The sequence below is a fragment of the Peromyscus californicus genome, unplaced genomic scaffold (assembly GCF_007827085.1).
Source record: "Peromyscus californicus insignis strain IS unplaced genomic scaffold, ASM782708v3 Scaffold_3__1_contigs__length_106647218, whole genome shotgun sequence".
NCBI classification, from domain to species: Eukaryota; Metazoa; Chordata; class Mammalia; order Rodentia; family Cricetidae; genus Peromyscus; species Peromyscus californicus.
The window spans coordinates 19,827,361-19,853,843 of record NW_026294551.1 but is presented as its reverse complement, the minus strand read 5'-3'; the positions used below and the strand labels follow the sequence as shown (position 1 = coordinate 19,853,843).

At 51.7% G+C, this 26,483-nt stretch overlaps 4 protein-coding genes and 1 long non-coding RNA gene across 13 annotated transcripts in view; 3 read left to right on the top strand and 2 right to left on the bottom strand.

The window, feature by feature from the left end:
• The window catches only part of Eftud2 (elongation factor Tu GTP binding domain containing 2), a 46,507-nt gene extending 43,520 nt beyond the window's left edge, over window positions 1–2,987 (bottom strand). For 2 of the 3 annotated variants that reach the window (XM_052756170.1, XM_052756172.1), the window contains exon 1: window positions 2,717–2,829. Coding sequence is in view for 1 of the 3 variants with exons in the window: in XM_052756169.1 (XP_052612129.1) it covers window positions 2,717–2,972 (256 nt within the window). In the remaining 2 variants the exon portion in view is untranslated. Of the gene's footprint in view, window positions 1–2,716 lie in introns of all 3 variants that reach the window. The other variant, XM_052756169.1, reaches the window with a different exon arrangement.
• Window positions 2,988–3,045: 58 nt separating this feature from the next.
• Ccdc103 (coiled-coil domain containing 103) lies at window positions 3,046–6,417 on the top strand. 2 transcript variants are annotated; one of them, XM_052756174.1, is made up of 4 exons: window positions 3,046–3,158; window positions 4,441–4,592; window positions 5,163–5,295; window positions 5,909–6,417. In XM_052756174.1, the coding sequence occupies exons 2-4, from the start codon at window positions 4,450–4,452 to the stop codon at window positions 6,344–6,346; spliced, it is 714 nt and encodes a 237-aa protein (XP_052612134.1). In that variant the 5' UTR covers window positions 3,046–3,158; window positions 4,441–4,449; the 3' UTR covers window positions 6,347–6,417. The 2 variants fall into 2 exon arrangements, with proteins under 2 accessions (XP_052612134.1, XP_052612135.1); XM_052756175.1 differs by having other exon boundaries at window positions 3,057–3,158; window positions 4,012–4,592.
• Window positions 6,418–7,650: 1,233 nt separating this feature from the next.
• Window positions 7,651–8,986, top strand: Fam187a (family with sequence similarity 187 member A). Its single transcript, XM_052756173.1, has one exon. It carries the CDS (start codon window positions 7,688–7,690, stop codon window positions 8,948–8,950), a length of 1,263 nt encoding a protein of 420 aa, XP_052612133.1. The 5' UTR covers window positions 7,651–7,687; the 3' UTR covers window positions 8,951–8,986.
• Window positions 8,987–9,655: 669 nt separating this feature from the next.
• Gfap (glial fibrillary acidic protein) lies at window positions 9,656–18,658 on the bottom strand. 4 transcript variants are annotated; one of them, XM_052756982.1, is made up of 11 exons: window positions 18,159–18,658; window positions 17,074–17,134; window positions 16,792–16,887; window positions 15,644–15,805; window positions 14,723–14,848; window positions 14,288–14,508; window positions 13,304–13,347; window positions 12,868–12,982; window positions 11,915–11,919; window positions 11,703–11,788; window positions 9,656–11,136 (listed from the first exon to the last, which is right to left on the bottom strand). In XM_052756982.1, the coding sequence occupies exons 1-11, from the start codon at window positions 18,611–18,613 to the stop codon at window positions 11,095–11,097; spliced, it is 1,413 nt and encodes a 470-aa protein (XP_052612942.1). In that variant the 5' UTR covers window positions 18,614–18,658; the 3' UTR covers window positions 9,656–11,094. The 4 variants fall into 4 exon arrangements, with proteins under 4 accessions (XP_052612942.1, XP_052612941.1, XP_052612939.1 ...); XM_052756981.1 differs by lacking the exons at window positions 11,915–11,919; window positions 12,868–12,982 and having other exon boundaries at window positions 11,733–11,788; window positions 18,159–18,656; XM_052756979.1 differs by lacking the exons at window positions 11,915–11,919; window positions 12,868–12,982 and having other exon boundaries at window positions 18,159–18,655.
• A 10-nt stretch (window positions 18,659–18,668) lies between these two features.
• LOC128121906 (uncharacterized) lies at window positions 18,669–26,322 on the top strand. 3 transcript variants are annotated; one of them, XR_008222287.1, is made up of 6 exons: window positions 18,669–18,851; window positions 20,056–20,282; window positions 21,799–22,059; window positions 22,179–22,546; window positions 23,836–24,102; window positions 24,579–26,322. It is a non-coding gene; the product is annotated as an uncharacterized LOC128121906 (long non-coding RNA). The 3 variants fall into 3 exon arrangements; XR_008222286.1 differs by lacking the exon at window positions 18,669–18,851 and having other exon boundaries at window positions 19,986–20,282; XR_008222288.1 differs by lacking the exons at window positions 18,669–18,851; window positions 21,799–22,059 and having other exon boundaries at window positions 19,986–20,282.
• Window positions 26,323–26,483: the final 161 nt, after the last annotated feature.

Sequence of the window (26,483 nt, the reverse complement as noted above, 5' to 3'; positions counted from 1 at the left end):
TCATCAAAATCAGAAAATTAATACTGGCAGACTATTCTACCTAATACACAGGTCTGACAGACTGTTTCAAAAATGAACTGCACAGTCAAGGATGCAAACCAGGATCATATGCTTGCACTGAGGTAGCTATATTCTTTTAATTTACAACAGTTTTTTAGTCTTGATTTTTATGCCACTTTTGGAGATTACAAACCAATGATTTTGTAGAATATCCCTTCATGTGCATTTGCTTGCCTATATTACACTCAGGTTGCGCATCTGGAGCTGGGATATCACAGAGGGATGTTGTGCTCTTTTCGGTACACAATTCCAACTTGTCCTTATTGATGCTAACTTTGATCCCTCAATTAAGGTGGCAGCTGACAGGCTTTTCATTATAAAATTACTCATTTCCCTTTTTTTTTTTTTTTTTTTTTTTTGGTTTTTCGAGACAGGGTTTCTCTGTGTAGCTTTGCGCCTTTCCTGGAACTCACTTGGTAGTCCAGGCTGGCCTCGAACTCACAGAGATCCACCTGGCTCTGCCTCCCGAGTGCTGGGATTAAAGGCGTGCGCCACCACCGCCCGGCTAGTTAACTATTTCTTACTCTCACCAACAACTCTACAGTTCACAAAGCATCAGCCTGGGGGTTAAAGACTGATTCATCACATCTTAACCTCATCTCTAACAGTGACATGGCTCAGGGCAGTCACTTTACCTCTCTCCACATTTCTTCAAGCAGAAAAACGGAGCGAAGAGTGAAGGCATAAAAACTTTTAAAGGTGCCAAGGAGCTGGCTCAGCGGGGAAGAGCGCACAAAGCCAGACGCAGCTGCACAAGTATCTGTGATTACAGAAGGCCTACAGGAAATGGGAAGCAGAGATTCTTCTGAAGCTCAAGAGCCAGCTAGCCTGGTACTGGCAGTGATAAGGAGACTCCATCTCAAAAGAGGTCAAAAGATGAGCACCAAATCCCAATGGCTGGCCTCGGACCTCCACCTGTATACTACAGCACACTTGCACCCTTACTCACTACACAAAAATATGCACACACACACACACACACACAATATGATTAGTTGGGCATAGAGCCTTACACCTGTAATCCTACATAGTGAGCTAGAGGCCACCCTGAGATATATGAGAGACCCTGTCTCAAAACACAACAGCCAGGCAGGCAGTGGTGGTGCAGGACTTTAATCTCAGCACCTGGGAGGCAGAGGCAGGTTGAGGCAGAGGCAGACGGATCTCTAAATTCTAAGTTCAAGGCCAATCTGGTCTACAGAGCAAGTTCCAGGATAATCATGGCTACATAGAGAAACCCTGTCTCCAAAAGCCAAACAAACCAAACAAACAAACAAACCAAAAAAAAAAAACCAAACAAACAAAATGTTGGTGAGCATACAATGTGACCATTCCTGAGTATGAGAATCCCTGTGCTTCTTTGTGCTCACCTGCCAACACCCCAGACAGCACCATGCCCAAACAGTAATTTAATAATGTCAACTGAATGGAATTTTCAAGTTTGAAATTCTGATATTTCTTGTAGTGGAATGAATACCTTAAGGAAATCTGCTGAGTACTGACTGTAAATAAAATACAAATTTAGAGTGCTAATCACTGGTAATTAAATGTAAATCATTAATAGAAACTCTGATATATGTATTGTTTTTATTTCTAAGATGCTACCATATTTATATTCATTTCATTCTCCCAAAACTCCCATCAAGCGATGGCACAGACTTTTACAGAAAGTTGTTTATTGAACAAGCCAGGCTCATTTCTTCCTCAGAACCACTGTACCTGTCATTCCCATCGTCCTCCGGCTATTTATACCTTGTTAACTCATTTCTCCTTTAATATCACCTGCTTGTCACTCTAAAAATTCCCCCATATACACTTGCCAAGCCCCCCTTACACTAATGTGTGTGTGTGTGTTAGGGTGCTTAGGATCAAATCCTGGGCCTCACACTCTACTAAACATTCCACCACTGGGTTATATCCCCAGCCTAAGCAAATAAAGCCTTTGCTTGAATAGTACTTGGGGAACAGGTGTGTATATTTGCTACTGATAAACGTTAATAATAAAATCGGAGCCAAAAACCAAAAACAGTGCAAAGCACAAAACAGACCCCTAATGGGCCCTCAACAAGATTTGTTGGGGTTTTTTTTTTGGGGGGGGGGGGTGGCTAATGGGAATTAATGACATGGTTAGTTCAGCAAAGCTAGTCTCTAAATACTAAACCTGCATTTTCCCGCTACAACGCAGATTCTCAAAGGAATACTGAATCTTTTCTGTTTGGGTTTTTTGAACCAGACTCACTGCTTAGCCGAGGCTGGCCTTGAACCTGCAACAATCTTACTGCCTCGATCTCCAGAGCAGGAGAAACAGGCGTTAGCCATCACAGTCAGCTCGGATGCCTATTATTTTGAAGGTCGGGAAAACTTGGCGGTGAAGGAGACACCGATGGAAGGGGGAATGGCAAGGGTCTGGGTCGTTAGAGCGCCACCTCTACCCAGGGACAGGATTTAAACCGTGCAGGGTAACGAGGAAACCCCGGAATCATCAGTGAGTGCGTGTGTTGGGGGGGGGGGGGGGGAGGTGTCTTTCACTCCCTTTCCCACTCCAGGCTCCAATTTACCCCTGTGTGAAGCGAAAGGGATAAATACTATATAAATCGCCTCTTCCCAAGCTCATGTTCTCCCAACCTCCCAGAGCACCCTTCCCCGGCCAGCTCACCCGCCGCCTGCTCAGCCGAGCGCTCCGAGTCCGCCGCCTGAGCCCGCGCTTCCGCTGCACGCCGCGACAACGCCGGCGCCCGGCGCCAGGAAGGACCCCGAGCGCGTCGCCGGCCCGCTGCTCCTCGGAGGACAGCCCTCTGCCTGAAAAACAGCTTCGAGAAATGCTGGCTTCGCAGAGAGAAACGGGACAGACCGACTTGTTGCTCTTCAAAACAAAGCGTAAACTGCTCCAAAGAAAAGCAAGGCCGGAGCATTCACGATTCTGATCAGGCGCCTTGGGACACCCTGAAAGGAAAGGGCCTCCGGGCGGGCCACGTGGGCAGGCTAGTGGAGCTGTTGCTAGGCGACAACCGCTGTTGGGAGGGCGATACACAGGCGTTCTAACAGATCGGGAATTTTCCTCTCAAAGAAAACAAGGGATCCAAGACTGGGGCTGCTGGGTGAGGGTCTAGGGACAGTGTAAAGGGGATAATTCTAGTCATTTTATGATTGGAGAAGGCTTAGAACTCGTCAGGGAGGTGGACGGGTGGTGGGAGTCTCAGCTGCTCCCGAAGCTGAGCCTGGAGGAAAGATCATGAGCTCAGATGTTTTGGAGAGAACAGCCTGGACTACATAGCTAGACACCACCACCATCCTCCAAAAATTGATTGGCTAGGATCTGAGACACTTGAGTCCAGTTGCTGGGCTGCTAACAGCCCACTCCGCACTCCACTTCCCATCGCTGGGGTCGGCGGGGGTGGTTGTGGAGTTGCTTGCGGACCAGCACATTTCCTGCCTTAGGGCTGATCATGAGTGAACCTCCATGTCTAGTTCGGGCTCACCAGGCTTCTGAGGTGGAGAGGAGTCTCACAAGTAAATGTCGGAGCCCAGACTGGAACACATAGATTCCCTTTAAGATAGCGGGTCAGATTCATAGCGGGAGGCTGCAGAACTTCAGTGGTGGGGCTGGAGATAATGCCCACACACCACACAACCAGTGCCTGCAGCCCTCCATTGGTCAGGGATTTGGGGATGTAGAGCATTGACCTTTTTCCCCCTGAGGATGGAAGCTACTGAACTTTTTCTCTTCTGCCGCTTTTCCTCGACCCCCTGCTTAGTCATTGATTTTGGTTTAGGTGAAAGTATTTTTTCCTCCATTAAAAATACTTAGTGAAGTGTGAAATTTTGCCCTTGAGCTCAAGAGTAACTAATAAGAGTCTCTCTCTCTCTCTCTCTCTCTCTCTCTCTCTCTCTCTCTCTCTCTCTCTCTCTCTCTCTCTCTTTCTCTTCCTTTGTGGCAACAACCTGCCATAGAGAAATCCTATGTGAAAGGATGAAGGTTCAGAATTCTGAGATCTAAATGCTTTCTCAGCTGAAACACCCCCACTCCCCAATTAATTGCTTTGTGGTGGTGCTGGACATCAAACCCAAGGTCTTGCATTCACTAGGCAAACTTCTACCGCTGTGCTAGCCCTTAGCGTCTAAAATACTGTTAGAAGGAGAGAATGAAATGAAGACTTCAAACTGGAAGCTTTCTCTTCTGTTTTCCGTGAGAAGCCTTGAATACGTCTTCATCATGCAATTCCATTTGATCTGTAAAGGAGGAAACTAGACTTTTGTAGCGCTCCAGGATACGTATCGGATTGCTTTGGGTTGTTTCACCTTTCTGGCTAAGAATCCCAAGGCATTGTGTTTTCCCTGATACTGAGCCTCTGCTGATGCGCATTCTTCTTGCCTTCCCAGGCCTTAGCCATGGAAAAGAATGATGCAATCAACTTCAAGGCTTTGGAGAAGGAGCTGCAGGCTGCACTTGCTGCTGACGAGAAGTATAACAGAGAGAATGCTGCCAAGTTACGGGCTGTTGAACAAAGAGTGCCTTCCTACGAGGAGTTCAGGTTGGCTTGCAGCTGTGTTCAGCAGGCCCTTCCGTCACGGTGGGCTGCAGAAGTTAAAAGCAAGCAGTCCAGATTCAGATCATTCTGACCTTCTGTCCTGCCCCCACCCTCTACTACTCGGTGATCTCACCCAAGCTCATTACCCTCGCTGAGACCCAGTTCTATCTGTAAAAGAGAGAAATGGGCCGGGCGGTGGTGGCACGCGCCTTTAATCCAAGCACTCGGGAGGCAGAGGCAGGCAGATCTCTGTGAGTTCCAGGCCAGCCTGGGCTACCAAGTGAGTTCCAGGAAAGGCGCAAAGCTACACAGAGAAACCCTGTCTTGAAAAACCAAAAAAAAAAAAAAAAGAGAGAGAGAGAGAGAGAAATGGCTGTTACAGCTCTTTGAGTGATGATTGCATGTAAGACTCTGAGCACAATAGCTAGCCCATTTGAGGTGTATGAGTGCTTTTAGCTATCTAGGCTACTGTTGTTGTTGTAGTGGCCGCCCTATTTCCTGTCAACAAGCCTGGCCGAGTAGTTTCCTCACACTCAGAGAAACATTAAGTTTCGATCTCTATCTTTGGCCCAGAGGTATTGTCCTTGCATCACACCTGAAACCTCTGGAACAGAAGGACAAGGTGAGAGGAAAAAGAACTGTGCCGTGGAACTGTCACAGTACTAGGGAAAGGACTTTTCAGGATGTGGCCACTGAAATACCCCAGGTAGGTGTGGGCCAGCCTCTCTAGCCCAGCAGGATTTCTCTGTGCTAAAACTTTGACCTTGTCTGCTTACAACACATATCACTTCCTTATGTCTCATGGAAGCCAACAGAAACAGACTTTTCCCCTCTAATCCCAGAACAGCAATCAGATGGTGGGACTGAGTTGAATTGGGCTCAGCAGTCCTTTAACATTCCGTCTCAGGTCAGTGGTAAATAGTATAATGACCCTGTGGCATTATTAGAGAGGGACCCAGCCTGTCAGACCCTTGACTCTTACTTTGAGTTCCTTTTTCTCTGCCAGAGATTTACAGTAAACTCCCCAATTTTCTCAGAGCAATCTTTGACTTAACTGTAAAAGGCCAAGAACTATGTTTCCTTTCTCAGGAGGAAAATCCAAGTACAAATGAGACCTTCAAATCATAGCCTGGATTCCTTGGGCCTGCCCTCCCTCCTTTCATCCCCAGCTCCCTCATCTGAAAATGAGGCTACAGAGGCCAGCCTTCCCAGAGCTCAGAGAATAGTTGCAGCACTAAGATGAAAACCCATAACCCCCCTCCCATTACAGTTGCAGAGCGGCAAGATGAGCTCTGGACCTGCTTCCCTTTGTAATGCAGGAGAAATCACCCTTCCAGCCTGCAACCTCTGCAGAGTTTTACCGTGATTGGCGGCGACACTTAAGAAGTGGGCCAGAGCGCTACCAAGCCCTGCTTCAGCTTGGGGGTCCCGAGCTGGGCCACCTCTTCCAGATGGATGTGGGCTTTGGACTTCTCGGGGAGCTGCTGGTGGCACTGGCTGAGCATGTGAAGCTAAGTGACCGGGCGGCAGTGCTAGGGATTCTGCACAGCTTGGCTAACACTGGACGATTCACCTTGAACCTGAGCCTGCTGAGCCCTGCAGAGCGAGAGGGCTGCCAGCGCTTGTTTGAGAAGTTGCAGGCCATGGGCACCACCAGGTCCATGCAGGAAGGGCTTAGCATGGAGGAGCCATCTGCTGGGCTACCGGGGGAGGAGGAGCTCCTACAGGAGCTGTTAGGGCTGTATGGGGTCCACTGATGGGACTGGCTGCCCTCAGCATTCCCCAGTGGTCTCAGAAAGCATTTTTAAAAAAGACTTGTTTCATTTTATGTGTCTGAGTGTTTTGCCTACCTGTATGTCTGTCCACCATGTGTGTGCCCAGTGCCTGTGGAGGTCAGAGAGGGTGTACGTACAGATGGTTGTTTTAAGCTGCCGTGTGAGTGCCGGAATCAAACCAACCCCAGTCCTCTGGAAGAGAAACCAGTTCTCTTAACCACTGAGCCATCTCACCAGCCCCCTAGGAACGCATTTTGTGGTGGTTATCTTGGGGTTTCACAGAAGTATTGAAAGAAGTGTTGGGAGAAACCCACACCCACTTCCCTTTTCAGGTAGTGGGCTTGCCCACTTCTCCAAATCATAATTTTATCTATGTGGATCCCCAGGATACCAAGGACCCAATGGTTGAGGGTGTTTTGCTACCTACCTTTTGAGTTTGCCATGTCCCTATCCTTGAGAGGTGGGTGTGTTTTCATCTAAATTCTGGCCACACAGAGCTTCCTCCTAGAGGAAAAAAAAAAAAAAAGTAAACTCAGCCAGGTGGTGGTGGTGCACACCTTTAATCCCAGCACTCGGGAGGCAGAGCCAGGCGGATCTCTGTGAGTTTGAGGCCAGCCTGGTCTACAGAGTGAGATCCAGGACAGGCACCAAAGCTATACAGAGAAACCCTGTCTAGAAAAACCAAAAAAAAAAAAAAAAAAAAAAAGTAAACTCACTGACTTCTAATGAAAGATAAGCACTGATCATAACTCTTAACCAGAATATTTATAACCCAAAGCCAGTGAATGAACAGCCAATCAATAATAAGCAAAGGCTCCTTCATTTGAGATGCAGAATTTTCCCCCAGAGACCTAGTTCTTTCCACAGGTTGAGCCTGGGAAATTCCCAATCTATTGGCTCAGGTCTGGCCAGCATCCAGATGACCAGCTGTGCAAGGGAGGGTTTCTGTTATCTCTCAGGTTGAGGAAAGGATGCTGTCCTGGGCAGGCAGGGCGGAGGGCGCTTACAGCTCACTCTGGTTTCCCTTGACCCATTCTTGGGTGAGTGCCAGTGTTCTAGAAAGGTGAGAGAGTGCCAGGTTCTAGAATGATTTTCCCTCGAGATCGGCCCTGGTGCATTAGAACAGCATCTTGTACATCAGCTGGGAATAAATTGCCTTGCAACGGCTCTCTCGTCTGCAGTTTCGGGCTTCGTTCACTGGTTGTTTGAACCTCTCTTTATACAGCAGCCTCCCCTCGGCAGTCGGTAGTCGTTTCGAAAAAGCCATATTCTTTGGTGCCTTGGGTTTTGCCCTGCCCCCTCAAGATCCTCCTTCCTACAAGCATGAGGCTGGTCCACACTACCGTGCTCTTGTGGGCCTGGGGTAGTCTCCAGGCCTTTGAGATCGTGGAGAAGGAGAACATCTTTCAGAGGACGCCCTGCCCGGCTTTCCTGATGTTTGATAACGCGGCCTATCTGGCTGACATGAGCTTCGAGCTCCCCTGCCACTGCAAACCTGAGGATGTTTCGGCTGTGGTCTGGTATTACCAAAAGCACCTGGGAAGCAGCCACACCACAGTGCTGACAGACTTTGATGGGCGCTTGCTCACAGAGGCGGCTCATGTTCGAGTAGGCAGCAGCATGCTGGTCCGCTTCAGCATCCGCATGTTCAGCCTGTTGGTTTTCCGGGCCCAGCCAGAGGACTCAGGCCTATATTTTTGTGGCACCCGTAAGGGGGACTATTTTTATGCCTATGATGTGGACATCCAAAGCAATGAGGGAATGGTAGCCACCTTCAAGGACAGGGGCCAGGAGCCGTTGCCGGATGAATACTATGGGAGCCTCCATGTCTTTACTACCTTCTGGGAGTGGACCCCCTGTGACCGCTGTGGGGTGCGTGGGGAACAGTGGCGCCTTGGACTCTGCTACCTGCAGAACCCTGACCTCTCCCCTCGGTACCTTAAGACAATGCCCGATGTAGTGTCCTGTGGCTCTCGGGCTGTGCCCAGGAAACTGCACATCAAGACCAGGGACCACACACCTGAGCTACTGATTCAGAGCTGCCTAGTGTCCTGTGAGAAGAGGCATCAGATCCGGAAGGGTATGCTGACAATCTACAACTATGTGTCCAAAGTGGGCAGTCGACCCTGGCTGCCTCAGGTACCCATTCAATTCCATCAGCAAAGACTAGGCCACGGCCTCATCATCTCCTGTCCCGGGGCCCGGCCAGAGCATGCTGTGGCCTGGGACAAAGACCATCAGCCCCTCTACCGCACACAGTACCTAAAAGGCGTCAACAGATCCATGAGAGTGTTCATCGACCATGGCAACCATCTCCACATCCGCTTCACCCGGTTGAGTGACCGAGGCATCTATTACTGCTGGCGGCAAGGGCTGAGAATCGCTGGCTTCCGGTTGGGAGTAACATCTCGAGGACGCTACCCAGCCTCACTCTCAGACCCTGAGACTCGCACCGCTGTGGAACTCACCCTGCTGGGCTACCTGCTCATCACAGCGGTCTTCGTCACCATTCACCTCTGTCGTTGCTGTTGCTACGCATTTCGCTGTTGTCCCAACTTCTCCACCCATACCCTTCTCCAGCTGTGAAAGCCAGTTGTGTTCTAATATGTTTGTTGAGTGATACCAGATGCTTCTGATGGGCACCTTGGGCTGGGACACGTGACACGGTGATGTTCAAGCCTATTGTTTACAACACGCTCCCCAGTTTCACGGGAGGGGCCTGGGTCTAATCTGGAAAGTGGAGAAGCCTGAGGGGAGGTCAGAGGTCAGAGACTGGTCAAGAGGGTACACAAACAGGCACACGTGTCTTCTCACTTCACACTCAGATTGCTGGAGGAAGTGAACAGATACCCGTCAGGTCACCTATCAGTGTTGTTGACTTGGAGGTGCTTTGCCCTTGAGCTCTGCTGCTGGGCCCTGGTTGACCTGGATTGGGTGGGATGGAGAAGAAAGAAAAGTAGAGGGAGCTGCTGTGTCTTTCTTGGCCCCCAGTTGTTCTGGGAATAGCAGAGCAGCAGGTGTGAAGACGAAGGTAAAGATGGGGACCAGGAATGGGTGAAGAGAGTGACATCCAACACAGGACTTTCTTGAGTGGTGGCACCCAGGCTAGGGATTGGGGATGAGAAGAGGGTCTGGAGCAAAGGCCACGGCACCAGGGCTCTGTAGGAGGTGGGATTTGACAGGCAGCTGCCGCAATGGAGGTTCAGAATCTCAAGACTATCTGTGGCCATGAGCAAGTTGAGTCCTGTCTCGGTCTTTACCCCACCTTCTGAACAAATCAGACCCACTCTGTGGAAGGCTATGGCACATCTTTATTTCTTCTTAGTGAGTAAAGGCAACAGCACTGTTCTGAAGGTTAGCAGAGTGGTAAGGAGTGGGGGGAGGGTACAATGTCCTGGGAAGAGGGAGGGGCCCCACTTTCCTTTTTTGACCTTAGAGGGGAGGAAAGGATAATGGAGTGGACACTTTCAGCCCCATTTCTGGGCACAGTGCCCCATCACCTGCCCACCAACCAGCTTGAGAGAGGGTGCTCTGGTGTGGAAGGGCAGTCCCACGTTGCCTCCAGGCGGCTTGAACACGAACCAGTCTACTAGGTTCATGCCTCAGTTTCCCAAATTGTCAAACAGGATGATGCCGAAAATGCAGGTATTATTATGTATATGCATCAGAAAGGACATGGGCCCTCGGCTTGGAGAAGAAGAGCTAGTAATTACGGAATGGAGAACCTCAAGAGGATGGTTGTGGTTTCATCAGGGTTGAGAAGCAGCAGTCACAGGGTGCAGAGAGGTGAGTGGATGGGGACTATGCAGCCAGGAATAGACCTTCACAACCAAGACAACGGACAGAAGTCCCTCTCTCCTGTTTCACGGTCTTCAGGAGAATGGGGCATTTCCTTGATTCCCAGGATTCAGAGCCAAGTGTAACTGGTTGCCTACAACTTCCAACTCCAATGTCTAAATCATCTCCACCGGTGCTGCCACCACTGGCGCTCCTGCAGCCTGAGTAGGGGAGCCTTCCTGGGCTTGACCTCTCAGCATCCACACTTAGGGGCCAGGTACCCCACCTCTACTCCCTCCCAATACTACTTCCCTCTCCACTTATGCTATAGATCCCCCCAAGTGCTGAGAACCAAGTCTCCACACGCTCACAGGCTGCTAAGCTGTGTGGCAACTCAGAGGGTCTGAGACACGAGTTATCACTCTGGAGGGCCCTTAGGACCACCCGCCTTAGTGGCCATTCCAGGTAGCGAGTCTGCCCTACCCACTCCTAGATCAGTCAGGGCTATTCTGGAAGCATAAGTCTCTGGCTAGAGCTACTTTGCCGTGGGACCTCCCCTTTCTCTCTGACTTTCTGTCTTCCTCCAGCAGCCTATGGAAACTCAAAGTCCAGTTCCCAGAGACCTCAGCTCTGGCAACAGTTTCCATACCAACAAGGATGAAGGAAATGATCTGTTAAGGCTCCCTGCTCTGCCCAACTTTCCTCCTTCCTTGCAATTCTACCTCAGCTGCTGGCCCCTCCCCTCCCGACTGCCCCTTTGGAGTGAGTATCCTGTTAGTTGGAGGTGCAGAGTATGTGCCATCTGTCAGGCTCAGTAAGGACTGAGCCTCAGGCAGCAGACAGGCATAAAAACTGAAGGAAGGGGAGTGCTGGTGTGGATGGGAACAGGGCTATCTGAGGAGGAGCTTTGGGCCCTTGACACTGTGTGGCAGGGGCCGCCAGGTGGGCACACCTCACATCACATCCTTGTGTTCCTGCTTGGACTCCTTAATGACCTGCAGGGGACAGGGAAGGTGTACAGTGCACAGTTAGGGACCGACACAACTCCCAGACCCACCGTGCTAGGCCGTGCATCCTGAGGCAAGTCCCCAACTTTCCTGGATCTGTCTTCCCTTGACTGTCGTTGAATTACATCACACTGAGCTCAAACTGGAGGGTGAAATGCCACCAGTAAAGCATTCAACAGCGTGCCTGACACTACGGCGTGGGAGTAGCCATAGCTGCTGCTGCCACCACCCCATGTAGAGAAGGCTGTGCTGTATTTATCTCCTATTCCCATTCTTCTCCAGAAAGCTGCTCTGAGTAAATTTGAAGGCCCTTTCTTTCCCTAACTGTCCCAGTCAGAGCTGGACCATCAGATGGCCTTGATACACAGGTTGCCCTGAACACACTCCCTGTGGAAGGGCTGGAGAAGGAGAATCACATTCAAGGTCAGTCCCTTCTTCCAGAGCTCCATTGGGAGCCCCCGGGAGTTATTACTAAGGACCTTCCGTGAGCTAGTCCCAGGCTTTCTCCAGTCTAGCTTCAAGAACCCCTGAGGGCAGCCAGACCCTCTCCTCACCTCGCCATCCCGCGTCTCCACTGTCCTTACCACGATGTTCCTCTTGAGGTGTCCTTCTGATATGGACTTGGTGTCCAAGCTGGTTTCTGCAGGTGCGAGGAGAGGAGGCCTCCGTGGGCTCTTGGGATACTAAACATCCTGTCCTGTACCCGACTTGCCCATCATGCACCCAGGGTTATGAATACAGGGCTATCTAAGTAGACAGAGAGAACCTCGCCTTGTCCAAAGTGGCTCGGGACTCCCAACTGGCCCCCCCGGGGGGGGCACATCCTGCCGCTGTCCCATAGCCCGCTTGACCTTCTGTTCAGGCACCTGGTTTCCTGGCAACCAAGGGCTGCACCGAGAAAGGAGCCTCAGTTTCCTCTTTTATAAAAAGTGCTCACAGTACCTACTTCCCCAGGAGATAGTGAGGGGGCAAGTAACTAATATACGTTAACATGTGGCACACGTTAGTGATTAATACGTGTGGGCCTTCCCCATCCCTGCCTTTCTCTGTCACTCTTCTGGACTCTAGTGACCCTTGACTGTCTAGCATTTGGCACCTCTACCTGGTCAGCATAATCAACTTTCTAAGGCTGAATTACATTCTGAAATATGTATGGCCACTATTCCTAAATGGAATTTTCCCCTGTATCTAAGGATCATTTCAGGACCACATGGCAGTAAAAAGTAATTTGGTCCACCCCCCTTAGAGAGAAAAATATAACATGTCACACTCACTAATATTTAAAATGAAGAGCAGGGAACGAAAAACTTTATTCACTACAAGAGCAGCAGTCCAGAGGGAACTAATCCTCTGGGCTGAATCAGCACTGAGAGAAGCAACAGAGCCTTCGGGACTCATGAATCAAACAGAGAGCCTGCCCAGAGAGCACTGCAAGACCCAAGGGGGCCGCCTAGTGACAGGAAAGAGGCAAGGCAGAGGCTGTCGTTTGCTCAGAGGCTTCAGAACTTCTCATTCAGCTCCCAGGGACAAGCCCCCTTTAACATAGGCTCGCTCTGTTGGCATAACCTAATTACACCGCGCTAGAACCTGGGATGGGGCCGGAAGCTTCTGGGGGAAGGAGGGAGGCCGAGAGGACGGGGACACAGGCTTGGTGAGGCTCGCTGCCTGTCAAGCTGGGGAAAACACATAACTGAAACGCAAAGATCTATCTAATCGAGCGCTGGCGGGGCTCCATCTACAGTCTGGTGAGCCTGTATGGGTATAACTTGTATCGTGAGCCTTTTGAGATGTCTGGTGACTTTGTGGCCTTCCCCTTCTTTGGTGCCTTTGCCCCCTGTAGTGACAAGCAGTTCAAAACAAAACAAAACGTAAAACATTCGGAAGGGCAGAACCTGTTCGTGGCTAGCAGACCTGGCATCAGTGGCGACCTCACCGGTGTGCAGGGGTGTGACTAGGGGATGACGACACGGCAGTGAGACAGGGACAGCGACAGGCCCTCGGGGGCTGTGCTCTGTCTAGGATCTCAGCGGAGGGTCATAAAGGCTCCCAAGGAGAGCCTGGATCCCTTCGCCCCCCGTCCCCAAGAGCAGGCCACAGGCCTGGGGGGAGGGGTGGGAACTCACTACCCTTTCCCACAAGACCCCACTATACTGACCTCGGATCTGCAGGTTGGAGAAAGTTTGTACAGGGATGGTGATGCTGAAAGACAGAGGAGGGGTAGGGATGATGAGGCCACCCGAGGACACCCCCAGGTCCTGGTCCAGGGACAGCATGAAAATCTCAGGGTCCTTTGCCAGGCCAGCCTGACTGCATTGCCAACATCCCCTAATCCCCTAACTCCCTCTCCCCCCTCTCCTCTTCGTCTCTCTCTCTTCCTCCCTCCCCCTCCCTCTCCCCTCCCTCTCCCCCCTCCCGCTCCTCTTTCCTTCTCTCCTCCCAGCTCTTCCAGACAAGGTCTCTCTATGCACCCTTGGCTGGCCTAAAATTCAATATATAGACCAGGCTGGCCTCAAACTCAGAGATCTGCCTGCCTCTTCCTCTCAAGTGCCGGGATTAAAGCCATGAGCTATCATGCCTGTGTATATGAGGGCAGAAGTGGGTGTTGGATCCCCCGGAACTGGAGCGTTACTACAGGACATTGCAAGCCATCATATGGCTATTGGGAACCTAACCTCTAACTACAGAGCAACCTCTCCAGCCTCCACCACTTAACTTTCAACCCAGAAGCCAATACTCTCCCGGAGCTGGAAAAGTCTGCAGGGAGCTTGTATGTTATCTGCCCCCACAGAATACCTCCAGAAAGGAGAATGGAGGCTTGGGAGATGAGAAGAATAAAAAAAAAAAATGGTCACAATAAGTCCAAGGAAGCAGAACAAATCAATGAGGCCATGGGAAGTCCCATCTTTGTTGGCCAGCCTTGCGGGTCAGGGTCAGCCGCTTTGTTTGGGGGATAACTCAAGTGCTCGGCCCTGGGACTGGTTGGATCCATCTGTTCTTCAGAATCGATTTCTTGAATGTCTACTGTGCTTAGGCTGGACTCTGGGAGTGGAAGGGGATACAAGGCTAGCGGGAGGACTGCAGAGAACAAGAGTTACTGAGGAGAGGCAGCAGCAGTTCCCCAGCGCTGAGGCGAGCTCACCGGTTTTCCTCGCCCTCCAGCAATTTCCTATAGGTGGCAATCTCGACGTCCAGGGCTAGCTTGACGTTGAGTAGATCCTGGTACTCCTGCAGGTGGCGGGCCATCTCCTCCTTGAGGCTTTGGCCCTCCTCCTCCAGCCGGGCGAGCGCCTCCTGGTAACTCGCCGACTCCCGCGCGTGGCGCTCATCTTGTTCACGCATTTGCCTCTCCAGGGACTCGTTCTGCCGAATGGAGCCACTGATCTACTGATCGCTTACCCAAGAGGCTTCGAGGGCCCGGCCCCGGCCCCCTACCCCGCCTCCAACTTTTCAGAATCCTTCCTCCCTTCGTCCATCCCTCATCCCCAGCCCCCCGCCCCCCACCCCAGTCCCCTTCCAGCAACATCTTGGGTGGCGGCTGCCCCCGATCCGACCAGTGGTCCCTGCTCGCGCTCACCGTGCCGCGCAAGGACTCCAGGTCGCAGGTCAAGGCCTGCAGTTGGCGGCGATAGTCATTAGCCTCGTGCTTAGCCTGGCGGAGCAGCTCTGCGTTGCGGGAAGCAGCGTCTGTGAGGTCCGCAAACTAAACCGAGAGAGAACCTGAAGTTGAAGGGAGGACTCGAGTCTCCCTATGGCACAGTGCACAGACCAGGGAGCTGCCTGGGATGGGAGATAGACACGGTCTCTGGAAAATCAGGAAAGTGGAGTCGACCTCAGGTCTCCCCCCAGGAGCCGCAACTGTAACCGAAGGATTTATCATGCCTTCATCCTGCTCAGGCTGTCACTGGCTTCGGCAACTCACACCGGACTTGGTGCCCTGGGCCAACCGCATCTCCAGTTTGTGCTTTTTCTGTCTCGGGCCTCCTCACGACGCCTGTTCTCTACCTGAGATGCCCTTCCCTCTTCTTTTGAGTCTCTAGGCTGCCTGTCTAGCACAAGCCCCACCCTATCATCTTCCCTGTTCCCACAGTCTATATAAACTCTGACATCACCTTGACCAAATGTTTCCCTGTATCTCGGGAGTGCCCGGCACACAGCAGATGTTCAGGAGCACGGGGCACAGACTGGCAGAGGCGTCAAAAAGGCAGGCTCTCAAATGAGATGGGTTAGGATTGGAAGCTTTACCCCTCTGTCACTTAGGAGCTATGTGACATTGGGCGAGCTAGTTAACCTTTTAACTTTGCTAGTTAAAAGTATTAGCAACGATAACAATGAGTAGTTTGGGAAGTAGTGGTGCCTGTGTGGTCCTGGGCAAGTCATCTCACTTCTCTGAGCAAGGCTGGTCACCTCGATAGGTTATTTTCCAAGCTTCCTTCCCTTATTCTCCAGTATGAATCAGGAAGGGCTGTCTGGAAGAGGCAGGCTGGCCCACAGGTACCTTGGACCGATACCACTCCTCTGCCTCTTGCATGTTACTGGTGGCCACTGCCTCATATTGAGTTCGAATCTCTCTGAGGGCCGCTGTGAGGTCTGGCTTGGCCACATCCATCTCCACATGGACCTGCTGCTGGGCCAGCTGCTCCCGGAGTTCTCGAACTTCCTAATAGGGTAAAAGAAGGGGGATTGAGGCTCAAATCTCAGGCCCAGGCTACAGCTGGGGCTCTCACAGCACCACACTCCTGCCTGCCCAGATATGGCATTGGCTCAGGGAAATGGGGCAGCCTTTACTGGAAGAAGTGCATGACCTAAGCTAATGGCATGTGCCAGGCTCGCTGGCACACACCTTTAACCCCAGGATGTGGGAGGCTGAAGCAGGCAGGTCTCTATGATTTTGAGGCCAGACTAGTCTACATAGCATGTTCCAGGTCAGTCAAGTCTACACAGTGAGAGCCTGGTCAAAAAGTAAAAACCCTAAAGGGTATGGAATGAGAGTCTGAGAGCATCTTTCTCCCAGGGCTGCATAGTCAGGAACCAGGCATGAATATGCCTTACATCCAGGCTCTGAGGTCAGAGAACAGAGGTGTGTGTGTGTGTGTGTGTGTGTGTTTGAGACAGTCTCACGTAGGTCAGGCTAGTCTCAAGTTTTCTGTGTAGTTGAAATTGGTCTTAAACACACCGAGCCTCCTATCACTGCCTCCCAAGTGCTGAGAGTATACCACCGTGGCATGTCTTCAGAGGGGTTTTCGTGACTGTTTCACATCTTACTGGAGACAGGTGGGGGAGAGGGTGAAACCAGAGAGGCTGTGTGACTTGTGTGTGTGTGTGTGTGTTTAAACTTCTCTGGGTTTCAACGTCCTCCCCGTTGTGAAAGGAGACTGTGAGTGAGGCTCACAAAGCTGATGTGGAGGAGAAATCAAAGACCTGCCTTGTGCTTCTCAGAACACGGCGGAGGGGAGGATCTGTGGTCATTTTCCAGGGGTAGTAGATACTGGAGAACACCTCCCTTGTCTCTCTGTCTTCCTTCTTCCATTTTCCTTCATCCTGACAGTTGGTTTCTCTGTTTCCCTCTCTGAGTATCTCTCTGTCTGTCTGTCTTTCTCTCTCACTTGCAGTTTCCTGAGCCTCCCTCCTTCTGCCTGGCCTCACCTCCTCATGGATCTTCCTCAAGAACTGGATCTCCTCCTCCAGTGATTCAATCTTCCTCTCCAGATCCAGACGGGCCATGGTAGCATCATCTGCCTCCTGGAGTAGGGAGAGGACCTTTCGGACCCCAGAGTCCCTCCCCACAACAATCTCCAGTTCTGTCTTCCCCTCCTTGTGGGGATCTGGGAAGCAGGCAATTGCTGTGGAGGGCTAAGTTCAGGGGCTGTGTCTGGGTGGACTGCCACCAACCTCCCTGCCCCCTCCCATCCCTCCCATCTCTCTGACCTGTCTATAGGCAGCCAGGTTGTTCTCGGCCTCCAGCCTCAGGTTGGTTTCATCTTGGAGCCTGGGATAGGGGACACAGTATGGACTTTAGGTTTTCCTGAGGACTCTTGGATCCCTGTCCCAACCTCTTTGGAGGTGACTGTCATAAAACACTCCCAAGGACCATAGAGTGGCAGGAGAAGAGAGTGGCAGAGGATTCCTAGACAGAGGCCCTGGCTGAGAGAATAAGCAGCAGATAAGGGCTTCTGCTTTGACTCATTACTGAGGTGCCTTATCGGGGTTGGTGCACCTGCTAATGCTCGCAGAGGCGCATCCACGGCCATGCACTCACTGTACAGACACCAGTGCACCTCCTGCACCAGAGGGGCACACGGATGTCTGCCTCTCAGCAAAGTACCATGCCCCAGAGTTCGACCCCGGTCACTATCTTTTAGGATAGATTGTATCATAACCGCATCAAAAGGACTTGAGTATAGTCAAAAAGCTGGTGGCAAGCCGGGGGGTGGTGGCGCACGCCTTTAATCCCAGCACTCGGGAGGCAGAGTCAGGCGGATCTCTGTGAGTTCGAGGCCAGCCTGGGCTACAGAACAAGATCCAGGATAGGCTCCAAAGCTACACGGAGAAACCCTGTCTCGAAAAAACAAAAAACAAACAAACAAAAAAGTCGGTGGCAGACAGTCGTCTGGGTTCTGCGCCCAGGCCTGCCTGCTCTTTCTTGCATTTCCTATATTTCAGAGATCAGAGCTTCCTTGTGGACACAGACCTCCTCTCTGACCCTTCACAGTGCCAAATGAATGGAAAAGCAGAGCATATACTGGCTGGTGCCCACGCTACCCTCACAGCCCTTCCCCAGTGTGGAGGTGCCCAGAGTGACCAACTCCCTGGCAGCTGACCTTTGGGAATCAGATCCCTGAAGTTTTGGTCTCTCCCATCATATGAGGGAGCAAAGTTAGCCCTCCCTTTCCCAGGCATGGGGAAACGCAGCAGCTGAGAGGCCGAGCCCTCAGTCAGTACCCTTCCTTATAGGCACCCCTCTCGGTTCAGTCTCACTGCTCACTAGCCATTTTCCCTGTCCCCTTCCTCACTTCTGCCTCAGGGTGCCGAGGTCCTGTGCCAGATTGTCTCTCTCCACCTCCAACCGGGCACTGTTGGCCGTAAGCTGGTCCAGCCGCAGCCGCAGCTCCCGCAGCTCTGCCTGGTAGACGTCAGCCAGTTTGGTGGGCTCCTTGGCACGAAGCTGGTTCAGCTCAGCTGCCAGCGCTTTGTTTTGCTGTTCCAGGAAGCGGACCTTCTCGATGTAGCTAGCAAAGCGGTCATTGAGCTCCATCATCTCCGCGCGCTCACTGGCCCGAGTCTCCTTGAAGCCAGCATTGAGAGCCCCCGCCAGGGAGAAGTCCACCCTGACAGGGAGTGGAGGAGACATTCGAGACAGAGAGAAGCGTGGGATGGTACTCAGGTGGCGGCTGGGACCCAGGCCCCTGACCACCGTCTCAGAGGTGGCATAGGAGCGACGAGCAGAGGTGATACGTCTTCGCTCCATCCTGCCCAGCCTCTGCTGGCTCTTGGGATGTCAAGGGCTTTATGGAGTAATGGGCTGGACTGGCTCTGCCCTGACTTCCTGGCAGCACCCCCTTGAATAGCCTGAGGGGGTGGAGCTGGGCCCTAGCCCAGCTATGGGGAGAGCGCCTCTCACCCCACTGAGGTCTTTGTATCAGAGTCAAGGCTTCCCTCGGTACACCAGCTTGGCCTCACCAGTGATCAAGAAAACCCCCTTTCTGGTAAGATGGGTCAAGAGAGGGACTGAGAAAACAGCTTAGTCCATAAATTGCTTGTCTGTCAAGCATGACGATCCAAGTTCTAACCACAAAATGAATACAAAAGGCCAGGTTTGACAATGCATACTTGTAACTCCAGTGCTGGGGAATGAAAATTGGGAGGATCCTTGGGTCTCACTGACTAATTAGTGAGTTCCAGGTCCCAGGGAGAAACGCTGTCTCAAAAACCCAAGGCAGCAGGGCCTGAGGAACAGCACCTGAGGTTGACATCTGGTCTCAGCACATATGTGCACACACAGGAACATCTATGCAGTAAACGAACACTTGTGCATGTGTGCACATGCATACACACACACACACACACACACACACACACACACACACACACACACACAGAGAGAGAGAGAGAGAATGCACGAGCTGGGTTGGGTGAGCTGCCTCTAGCTCCTAGAGCCTAGAAGCCAGGGCTGTCCTCACTCTGCATGCCCTCGCTTCTCTATGGGCCTGGGAAATGCTAGGAACGTGAAGAATCTACGCCCTGACTCCAGGATCAGCCTATACTAGTTTCCTGATGACTCCCACTCCCAACAGATGTCCAGAGTCCTTCCCCTGGAGTCCACCATCACTGTCTTCTCATTCCCGGAGTTCAGGAGGGAAGGGCCGGGGTTGGGGCCCTCCCTATGACCCTATGACCTGGGCCTCTGGCTGTGTCTAGGGGGCATGACAGAAGGAATGATGAGGATCCTAATAGGGTAAGACAGCAGGCCTCCTTCCTGATCCCCCCCTCTTTGGCATCTTGTCTGGTCTGCTGGGTCATTTCTTCCTGGTCCAGCCTCCCTTTACTCCTGGCCCCTGAGGGCTCCACAGAGTAGTAATGAATGGGTTGGCAGTACATGCCGGAATCTTTATTTCTGTAACACCCGGTCTCCCTGGCCACCCCACATTCTCCCAGGAGATTTATCTTCTTCAGGTTCCCACACATCAGGCCTCTGGGGGATATGTAGGTCTGGGAAACCAGAATTCACCATCATCAATGGTGGGGAGGAGGCTGTTGCCACGAGACTTCAGGCCTATCCATCCCCTCCACTCCGGTCCCTCCCAGGCGCCTTAGCCATCTGTGCCCTTGGGCTTCTGGAAAACAGACAGCTCAGCTCCCTCCACCCCTGCCTTCCTCTGTCCATGCTTGAGCTTCTGATCTCTACTCCAGGGCACTTGCTGAATAGAGCCTTGTTCTCTGCCGCCAGTGAGGGAGCCATACGGCAAGGGCAGCCCCAAGGGGACTGGGCTGCTTTTATCCCAAGATGCCAGGATGTCAGCCCCGGGTGCTGTACAAGCTCCCAGCTCAATGGACTTCTCGGAAAGCGTCGAAGGGGGCCTGGAGTACAGCGGGAAGCAGGCTGTGTGCCCACCCCTGATCATTGTGTCTATGCCAAGGTGAGTCATTCAGTGGGCACACAGAGGTCCTGGGGGGTGGCCAGCTCAGCACTGCCATGTCTCCAGCTTACAGACAACTCCTGGCTGCTTGCCCCCTCCCCCACTCAAGCCGGTTCAGACCCCTGAGCGCCTGTCACAGCAACGCCCCTTACTCCATACCAGGGACATGGTATTCATTCGAGCATGCGATGGGCTGCTTGCTAAGGTCCCCCTGGCGAGTCTCAGCACGGGGAGGAAGGAGACCCTTAGGATCTAGCCGTACCGTCCCCCATCCTGAACAATGGCATAGTAAAGTAGATCCTGAGAGAAGTCCGCAGTGACTTCAGGCAGGATCTCTCATCATGTCTCCTGGAACTCACTATATAGATCAGGCTGGTCTGGAACTCACAGCGGTCCCATTGTCCCTATGGGATTAAAGGCTTGCGGGACTCCTTCCTGCCCTGGTGACTTTTGATGCTCAAAAGTTGGGAAGCTAAAAAACAGGGGACTTTAAGAAGAGCCTTACTAGAGACCAGCCTGGAACTCGGGACACAGCTCACAGGGTAGGAGTGGCCTACCTTCTTAGTATAAACAAAGTGGTTCCGGAGGAAAAAGATTTGACAAGGGGTTCATGAGCAAAACTGGAGAATTCCTCCTGTCCATGTGAGTTTGCCTCCATGCCAACCAAGGAGTCCCCCAGTCTCTGCCCCTCAGGCCCCTCCCTGGGCCCCTGATGCAGGCCCAAGTTCCATTTCAACCCCACGGGGCTTTCGGATCCTTGCCACTCTCTCAAGGGGTATTTGTGAGTAGAGACAAAGAGACAAAAGAAAGATATTCTTGGTTGCACTTGATGTATAAACTTTCATTATTAGTGTTTTTATTATACACTCACTGTAGAGAAATCAGAAAAGACACATAAGCAATATAAATATTTAATTAGTCATAATTTTGCCACATGCAGATAAACACTGCCAGATTTTTCCTCACATATGAATACATTTTTTTCAAAACAGGCCCAGACTGCACCAATTATTTTGTAATTTGCTTTTCCTTCAACAATATGTTGTGAACATCTTTCTGAATCAATAAACATTTACCTACATCATCATTTTAACAGCTGCATCATTTTCCACTTTATGCATTCATTTAACTAGCCAAGTTCTTAGCCCACTTCCCACCAAATTCATACATATCTGCCCCAGACAAGCACTTGGTAGGAAAATAGGCAGGCCCCCTGCCCTCCCAGTTGCTACAGGGATTCCCATCCTCCTAGCCTGGGGCATGCCTCATCCTGTGGATTACTCCTTTTCAACTTTCCCAAGCAGAAGTCTCCAACAACAAAAGCCTCAGGCCAAACTCCAGCCGACTTTCAGACTCCACCGCAGGGTACTGCCAACCATGGAGACAGATGCTTGGATACCTCACCACAGAGTCCACAGCCAAACTGAACCCTGCTTCAAGCCAAAGTGGGGATAAGATGGCGTCCTTGTGTCCCTCTCCCTGTATTAAAACCTGACAGATGATCTTTTGCTTACAGGGCAAAACCTCAATGCCTCCCAGGACAATCCCACTTCTGGTCTCAACTCATACACATAGTGCCTGGTGTTTCCTACTGATGCCAGACTCTAATTCAAGTGGTCATGCGATTCGAGTGTCACCTGCCGGCTTTGCTTGCACACCTGCCCCTGCCCAGTAGAGATCAAGACTGGTTGGCTGACCCCATCCCATGGTGCTGCCCGGAGGAAGGGAAGTGAGGACCCCAGGACCACTAGATGGCAGTGCTCAGCTGCCCAGACAGGTCTGGCCACCAAACCAGTGGAGGGAAATAGGGTTTCCTAGAGATTGGTGGTTTTTCTGCAGTCCACCTTTGTATCCATCAGCTGGCCATTCTGTTTTGTTTGTTTTTTTTTCTTCTAGACTCACCTCTGCTGTGACGGTGCCCTCTTGAGAAGAAAGCAATACTTTGGCTCCTCTGTGGCTGTGAAGTCTTGGGTGACCCAGGAACCGTCACCGAATCCAGATCTGTGAAATGAGGACTTACCTTCCAAGAACATTGTCAGTGAGAGACATCCACAGCAGGCATTGTTGTCAAACCATAGCGTTCATCTCATAATGCCTGCCGTGTGCGCCACTTACCGCATGCCCGTGCTTCTGTGATGGCTCAGCCAGGACGGGCAGGAACTTGAGTAAGGGCTGCCAAGTCCATCCAACAGCACCTACTGGGAGTATGTGAGAACCTTCTAAGGGAGGTCACGTGGCAGTGTGGCTAGGACCAAGGAACTGCAGTGAGTAAAGAGGGTGGGAGTCAGTGTCATTTTCTCCTACCTCTAGCTGTTGGTGGCTTCAGGTCCTACAAGGGGACATAATTAGTTTTTCCTTGTTTCTTTGTTTTTGTTTTTGCTGTTTTGTGATAACAGTTTCATTATATCTCAGGTTGGCCTCAAACTTGCTATGTATGTAGCTAAGGATGACCTTGAACTTGATTCTCCTGCCTCCACCTCCCGAGTGCTGGGATTATATGTGTGCACCAACGCGCCTGGTTTATTTGATGTTCAAACCCAGGGCATCATGCATGTTAGGCAAGCACTTTATCTACACCACAGTCCAGCCCAACATGTAACTTTTTTGAAACTGTGTGGCAACTGAAGTAGATGTTACCCTCTAACCCACATTCTTGCCTCCCTTATCCCCTTCCTGGGCTCTGTTCTCACTTCCCTTCCTCCATCCCTAGACTTAAGGCTCATGACTCCTACAGGTTCCAGAAACTTCGGGTGTGTTGACCTTTGGTGCCTGGGTCTCCTGTGCACCTCTGCCTGAGACCTCCTGGGGAGCCATGTCTTCCCCTGCAGGCAGAGATTTCCCGATGCTAGAATCTGTCTTCCCCCTCAGACCAGGGTCTACACCTCCCCTATTAAGGCACCACAGGACAGGGCTAGCTAAACCAGTTGAAGCTTCTGCAGGTGGGGGCTTCAGTTGGAGAGGACCTGCCTTAGACCAGGGGCCATTCATTCTCCCACCTTTAGCCTACGCCCAGCCAGGTTCTGCTGGTCAGAAATCAGCCCCTGTGGCTGCAGAATGACCCCAGACTGGACCCCAGAGTCCCGTCGTCTTCTTCCTCCTCCTTGGGCCCCGCCTCTTCCTATTGGACTCAGCAGCTCATTCTCTTTCACGGGTCCTGGGGCCAGGCTGCTGTGGCAGGGGTAATAAGCTTGGGCCTTTCTCCCTCGCCTCTCCTGGCCCCAGCCAGACCCACTTCAGCTTGTCCTTTACCTCCCAGTCTCCAGCCCTGAGATCTGCTTTTTAATTGCTTTCCCAGCCTGCTTTGCGCCTTCTCCCTGCACTCCCCCTCCCGTTCCTGCATGATTGGACCCCTCAGGGGTGTGAGGCCGGACCAGACGTGGCCCTGGTGGGAGAAGAGGGCTGACAATCACCCACTATTTCCAGCTTAGGAGCTCTCCAAGTGGATAGGATGGGCCAATGGACGGGGCTGTGTTGAGTAGAGGAGAGCCATGAGGCTTAGTTGAAACATAGTTCCCAGACTTCTGGGTGTGAATCTGTTCCCTTCCTCCTCCAGCAACATTCATCCCCAACTGTCCTGGTCGCCTCTTCACAGAACTATGGAAAGCCAGGCATGGTGGCACTCTGTGAGTTCCAGAGTAGCCTGGTCTACATAGCGAGTTCCAGGACAGACAACACTACATAGAGAGACCCTGTCTCAAACAAACAAACACAAAAGAACTATGGAAGAGAAGACAGCCATGACTTACATGCTACTTGGAACCAGGATCCCTCAAGCACAGTTGAGAGCCACGGGGTCTTTCCAGGGAGAATCTGGAGACAGGTGAGTGGAGCTCTCGGATAGATCTCATGAATTAGCTGCCAAGGAGATTCCTCAGGTTGGGATGATGCCCCCCTCCCCAGAGGGGTTAAGCTGAAGACTGCATATAGGGGAACACAGAAAGACTAGCCCCTCCCCTTGACAGTTTCAGCACTGATGGTAGATTTTGCTGTGTATTCAGTTACAGGGCTAGGTGGGTACCACCCCTTCTCCCATCACAAAGGTTTCCAGCTCTTTTCCACAAACCCGGTTTTGCAAACTGGGTAGGTACCCCAACATCAGGTTCAGACCTAAGCTTCAGTGTGAGCAAGGGGGTGCCTATGAGGGGTGTGGGGTGACAGGATTTCTAAATTCACAGAAGCAGGGCTGGGATGATGCAGGAAGAGGGGGTGTTAGGCCAGGCTGGGTCTGTGGCGGATGGAGAGGCATTGATTACCATGCCTCGTGGATAACTCTATGAGAGAACAATCCAATTTCAGTCTCATCGCCCATGCAAGTCAGATGGAAGCTGCGTCTCAGCTGGCTGCCCCCCTGCTGCCCCCGCCAGCCCGACTGCCTATGGCATGCAGGACACCACACAGCAAGCTCTGGGCCGACCTCCTGTGATTGAGGGCAGGAGCCACACGTGCTTAGCTCTATCAGCCCAGAGTCTCTGTACATTTTATGGGTCACCCGAGAGCACACTTTGTACCACAGAGCCGCAAATGTTTGCAGAGTGAATGGCTGGCTGCTGAACATCCTTGTCAAGAGTGACCTCTTCCACGGTCAGGCTGCCCCCAGCCTGGCAAACTCTGCCTCATGCAAGGACCCCGTTGTGCAGAGCATGCCCTCCTGGCCCTCGTTACTGGCTGCCTTGCCATGTGCGGACTGCCTCTGCCCTTGAAGGGCGATAGTGATGATCAGAAGAGGTAATATATGTGAAGACCCCAGGAAATGGACAAGTTACTCCATCTGAATCCAGTCATCACTCAGCAAGGCCTCTTCAAGTGAAAGTACCGTGCCAACTACCAGGGGATACAGATGTGAATCTGTGACGGCTTCGAGGGAGCCACAGAACACAGGGGAACAAACTCATTAACACTAATTGGAGAGGCGGGAACCCCATGCCTGAGAAGAGAAATGATGTCTGTTCACTTCAAAAAGGAAGCAGTCCTGAGTTATGTAAAAACCAGGATGTAGGCTGGGTCCCAAATACTTGCTGTCCAACTGTGGACAAGTTGGGCAGAGGTGTTTGATTCTGTTTCTCTCCTCTGTCTCATAGGGCCAGTGTAAGCTAAGGCACAGCCTGGCAGCACAGGGAAGCTCATCCACCTGCTTTTCCTCACTCTCCTGATAAGGGACAGAAATGAGCAGGAGGGGTCCAGGCATTCTTTGAACCTGGCAGCATTATTTACACACTATTCACAATGTGCTAAATACCCTTAAAAATGTTTGTTTTCAGGAGCAAGTTCAACACAAGCTCCTGTAATTTTGTTTACACTATTAATTCACTCAGCCAACCATGTCTTCATGGGGAGAACAGAGATAACCATGTTGAACTGCTATACAATCCAGCGAGTGGAAAGGAAGGCCCCCAAGAGCTGGTGGAGGGATGGGGAGAGGAGCAGGCTGCACTGGACTCTAGCTGGAACTCACTTGGAGCCTCAGCTCAGACCTGGGTCCAACCAAAAAGGCCTTCCTGACAGCAGAGTGACCCACCCTAAGGTGTGATAGACATCCAAGTGAGATTCCTTTGAAACCCACTGGGAGCAAGGATCCTGCAAGGAAGAAAATATCATGTGTGTGCATGTGTGAGGGTGGGTAACATGTATATCATACAGCATGTGTGTGGTCAGAGGACAGCTATGGAGTGGGTTCTGGGATTGGACTGAGGCTGTCGTGCAGACCTGCAAAACAAGTGCTTTTACCTGCTGAGACATCACCCAGGCCCACGGAGAGGATCCGCACTGTACTGAGGAGCCAGGTTCAGGCTCCAGAACAGAAGGCTGCAGATGGCCAGGAAGGTATTGTTTCCTGGACTCCTAAGTTCCTTGAACCCAGGACTGCAAGCATGCCAGGCAAGTAAGCACCTACCACTGAGCCACAGTCCTAGAAGTTTCCTGTTGATTTTTTTCACATTATGTAGGAACAGTTGCCCTCTAACTCACGATCCTCCTGCTTCAGCTTCCCAAGTGCTGGGATTACAGGCGTGTGTCACCAAGCTCAGCTTGAGATCTTTTTTTTTTTTTTTTTTTTTTTTTTTTTTAGGTTTTTCGAGACAGGGTTTCTCTGTGCAGCTTTGCGCCTTTCCTGGATCTCGCTCTCTAGACCAGGCTGGCCTCAAACTCACAAAGATCTGCCTGCCTCTGCCTCCCAAGTGCCGGGATTAAAGGCGTGCGCCACCA

Excerpts from the sequence above, each read along its gene's own strand:
- Fam187a (XM_052756173.1), top strand. The coding sequence starts at position 7,688 with ATGAGGCTGGTCCACACTACCGTGCTCTTGTGGGCCTGGGGTAGTCTC.
- Gfap (XM_052756982.1), bottom strand. The coding sequence starts at position 18,613 with ATGGAGCGAAGACGTATCACCTCTGCTCGTCGCTCCTATGCCACCTCT. Across the intron at positions 16,888-17,073 it reads ACCTGGCTGCCTATAGACAG|GAGGCAGATGATGCTACCAT; the intron begins GTCAGAGAGATG and ends TCCCTACTCCAG. Across the intron at positions 14,509-14,722 it reads TGGAGTCCTTGCGCGGCACG|AACGAGTCCCTGGAGAGGCA; the intron begins GTGAGCGCGAGC and ends TCCATTCGGCAG.
- Ccdc103 (XM_052756174.1), top strand. The coding sequence starts at position 4,450 with ATGGAAAAGAATGATGCAATCAACTTCAAGGCTTTGGAGAAGGAGCTG. Across the intron at positions 4,593-5,162 it reads CCTTCCTACGAGGAGTTCAG|AGGTATTGTCCTTGCATCAC; the intron begins GTTGGCTTGCAG and ends TCTTTGGCCCAG. Across the intron at positions 5,296-5,908 it reads TGGCCACTGAAATACCCCAG|GAGAAATCACCCTTCCAGCC; the intron begins GTAGGTGTGGGC and ends TTTGTAATGCAG.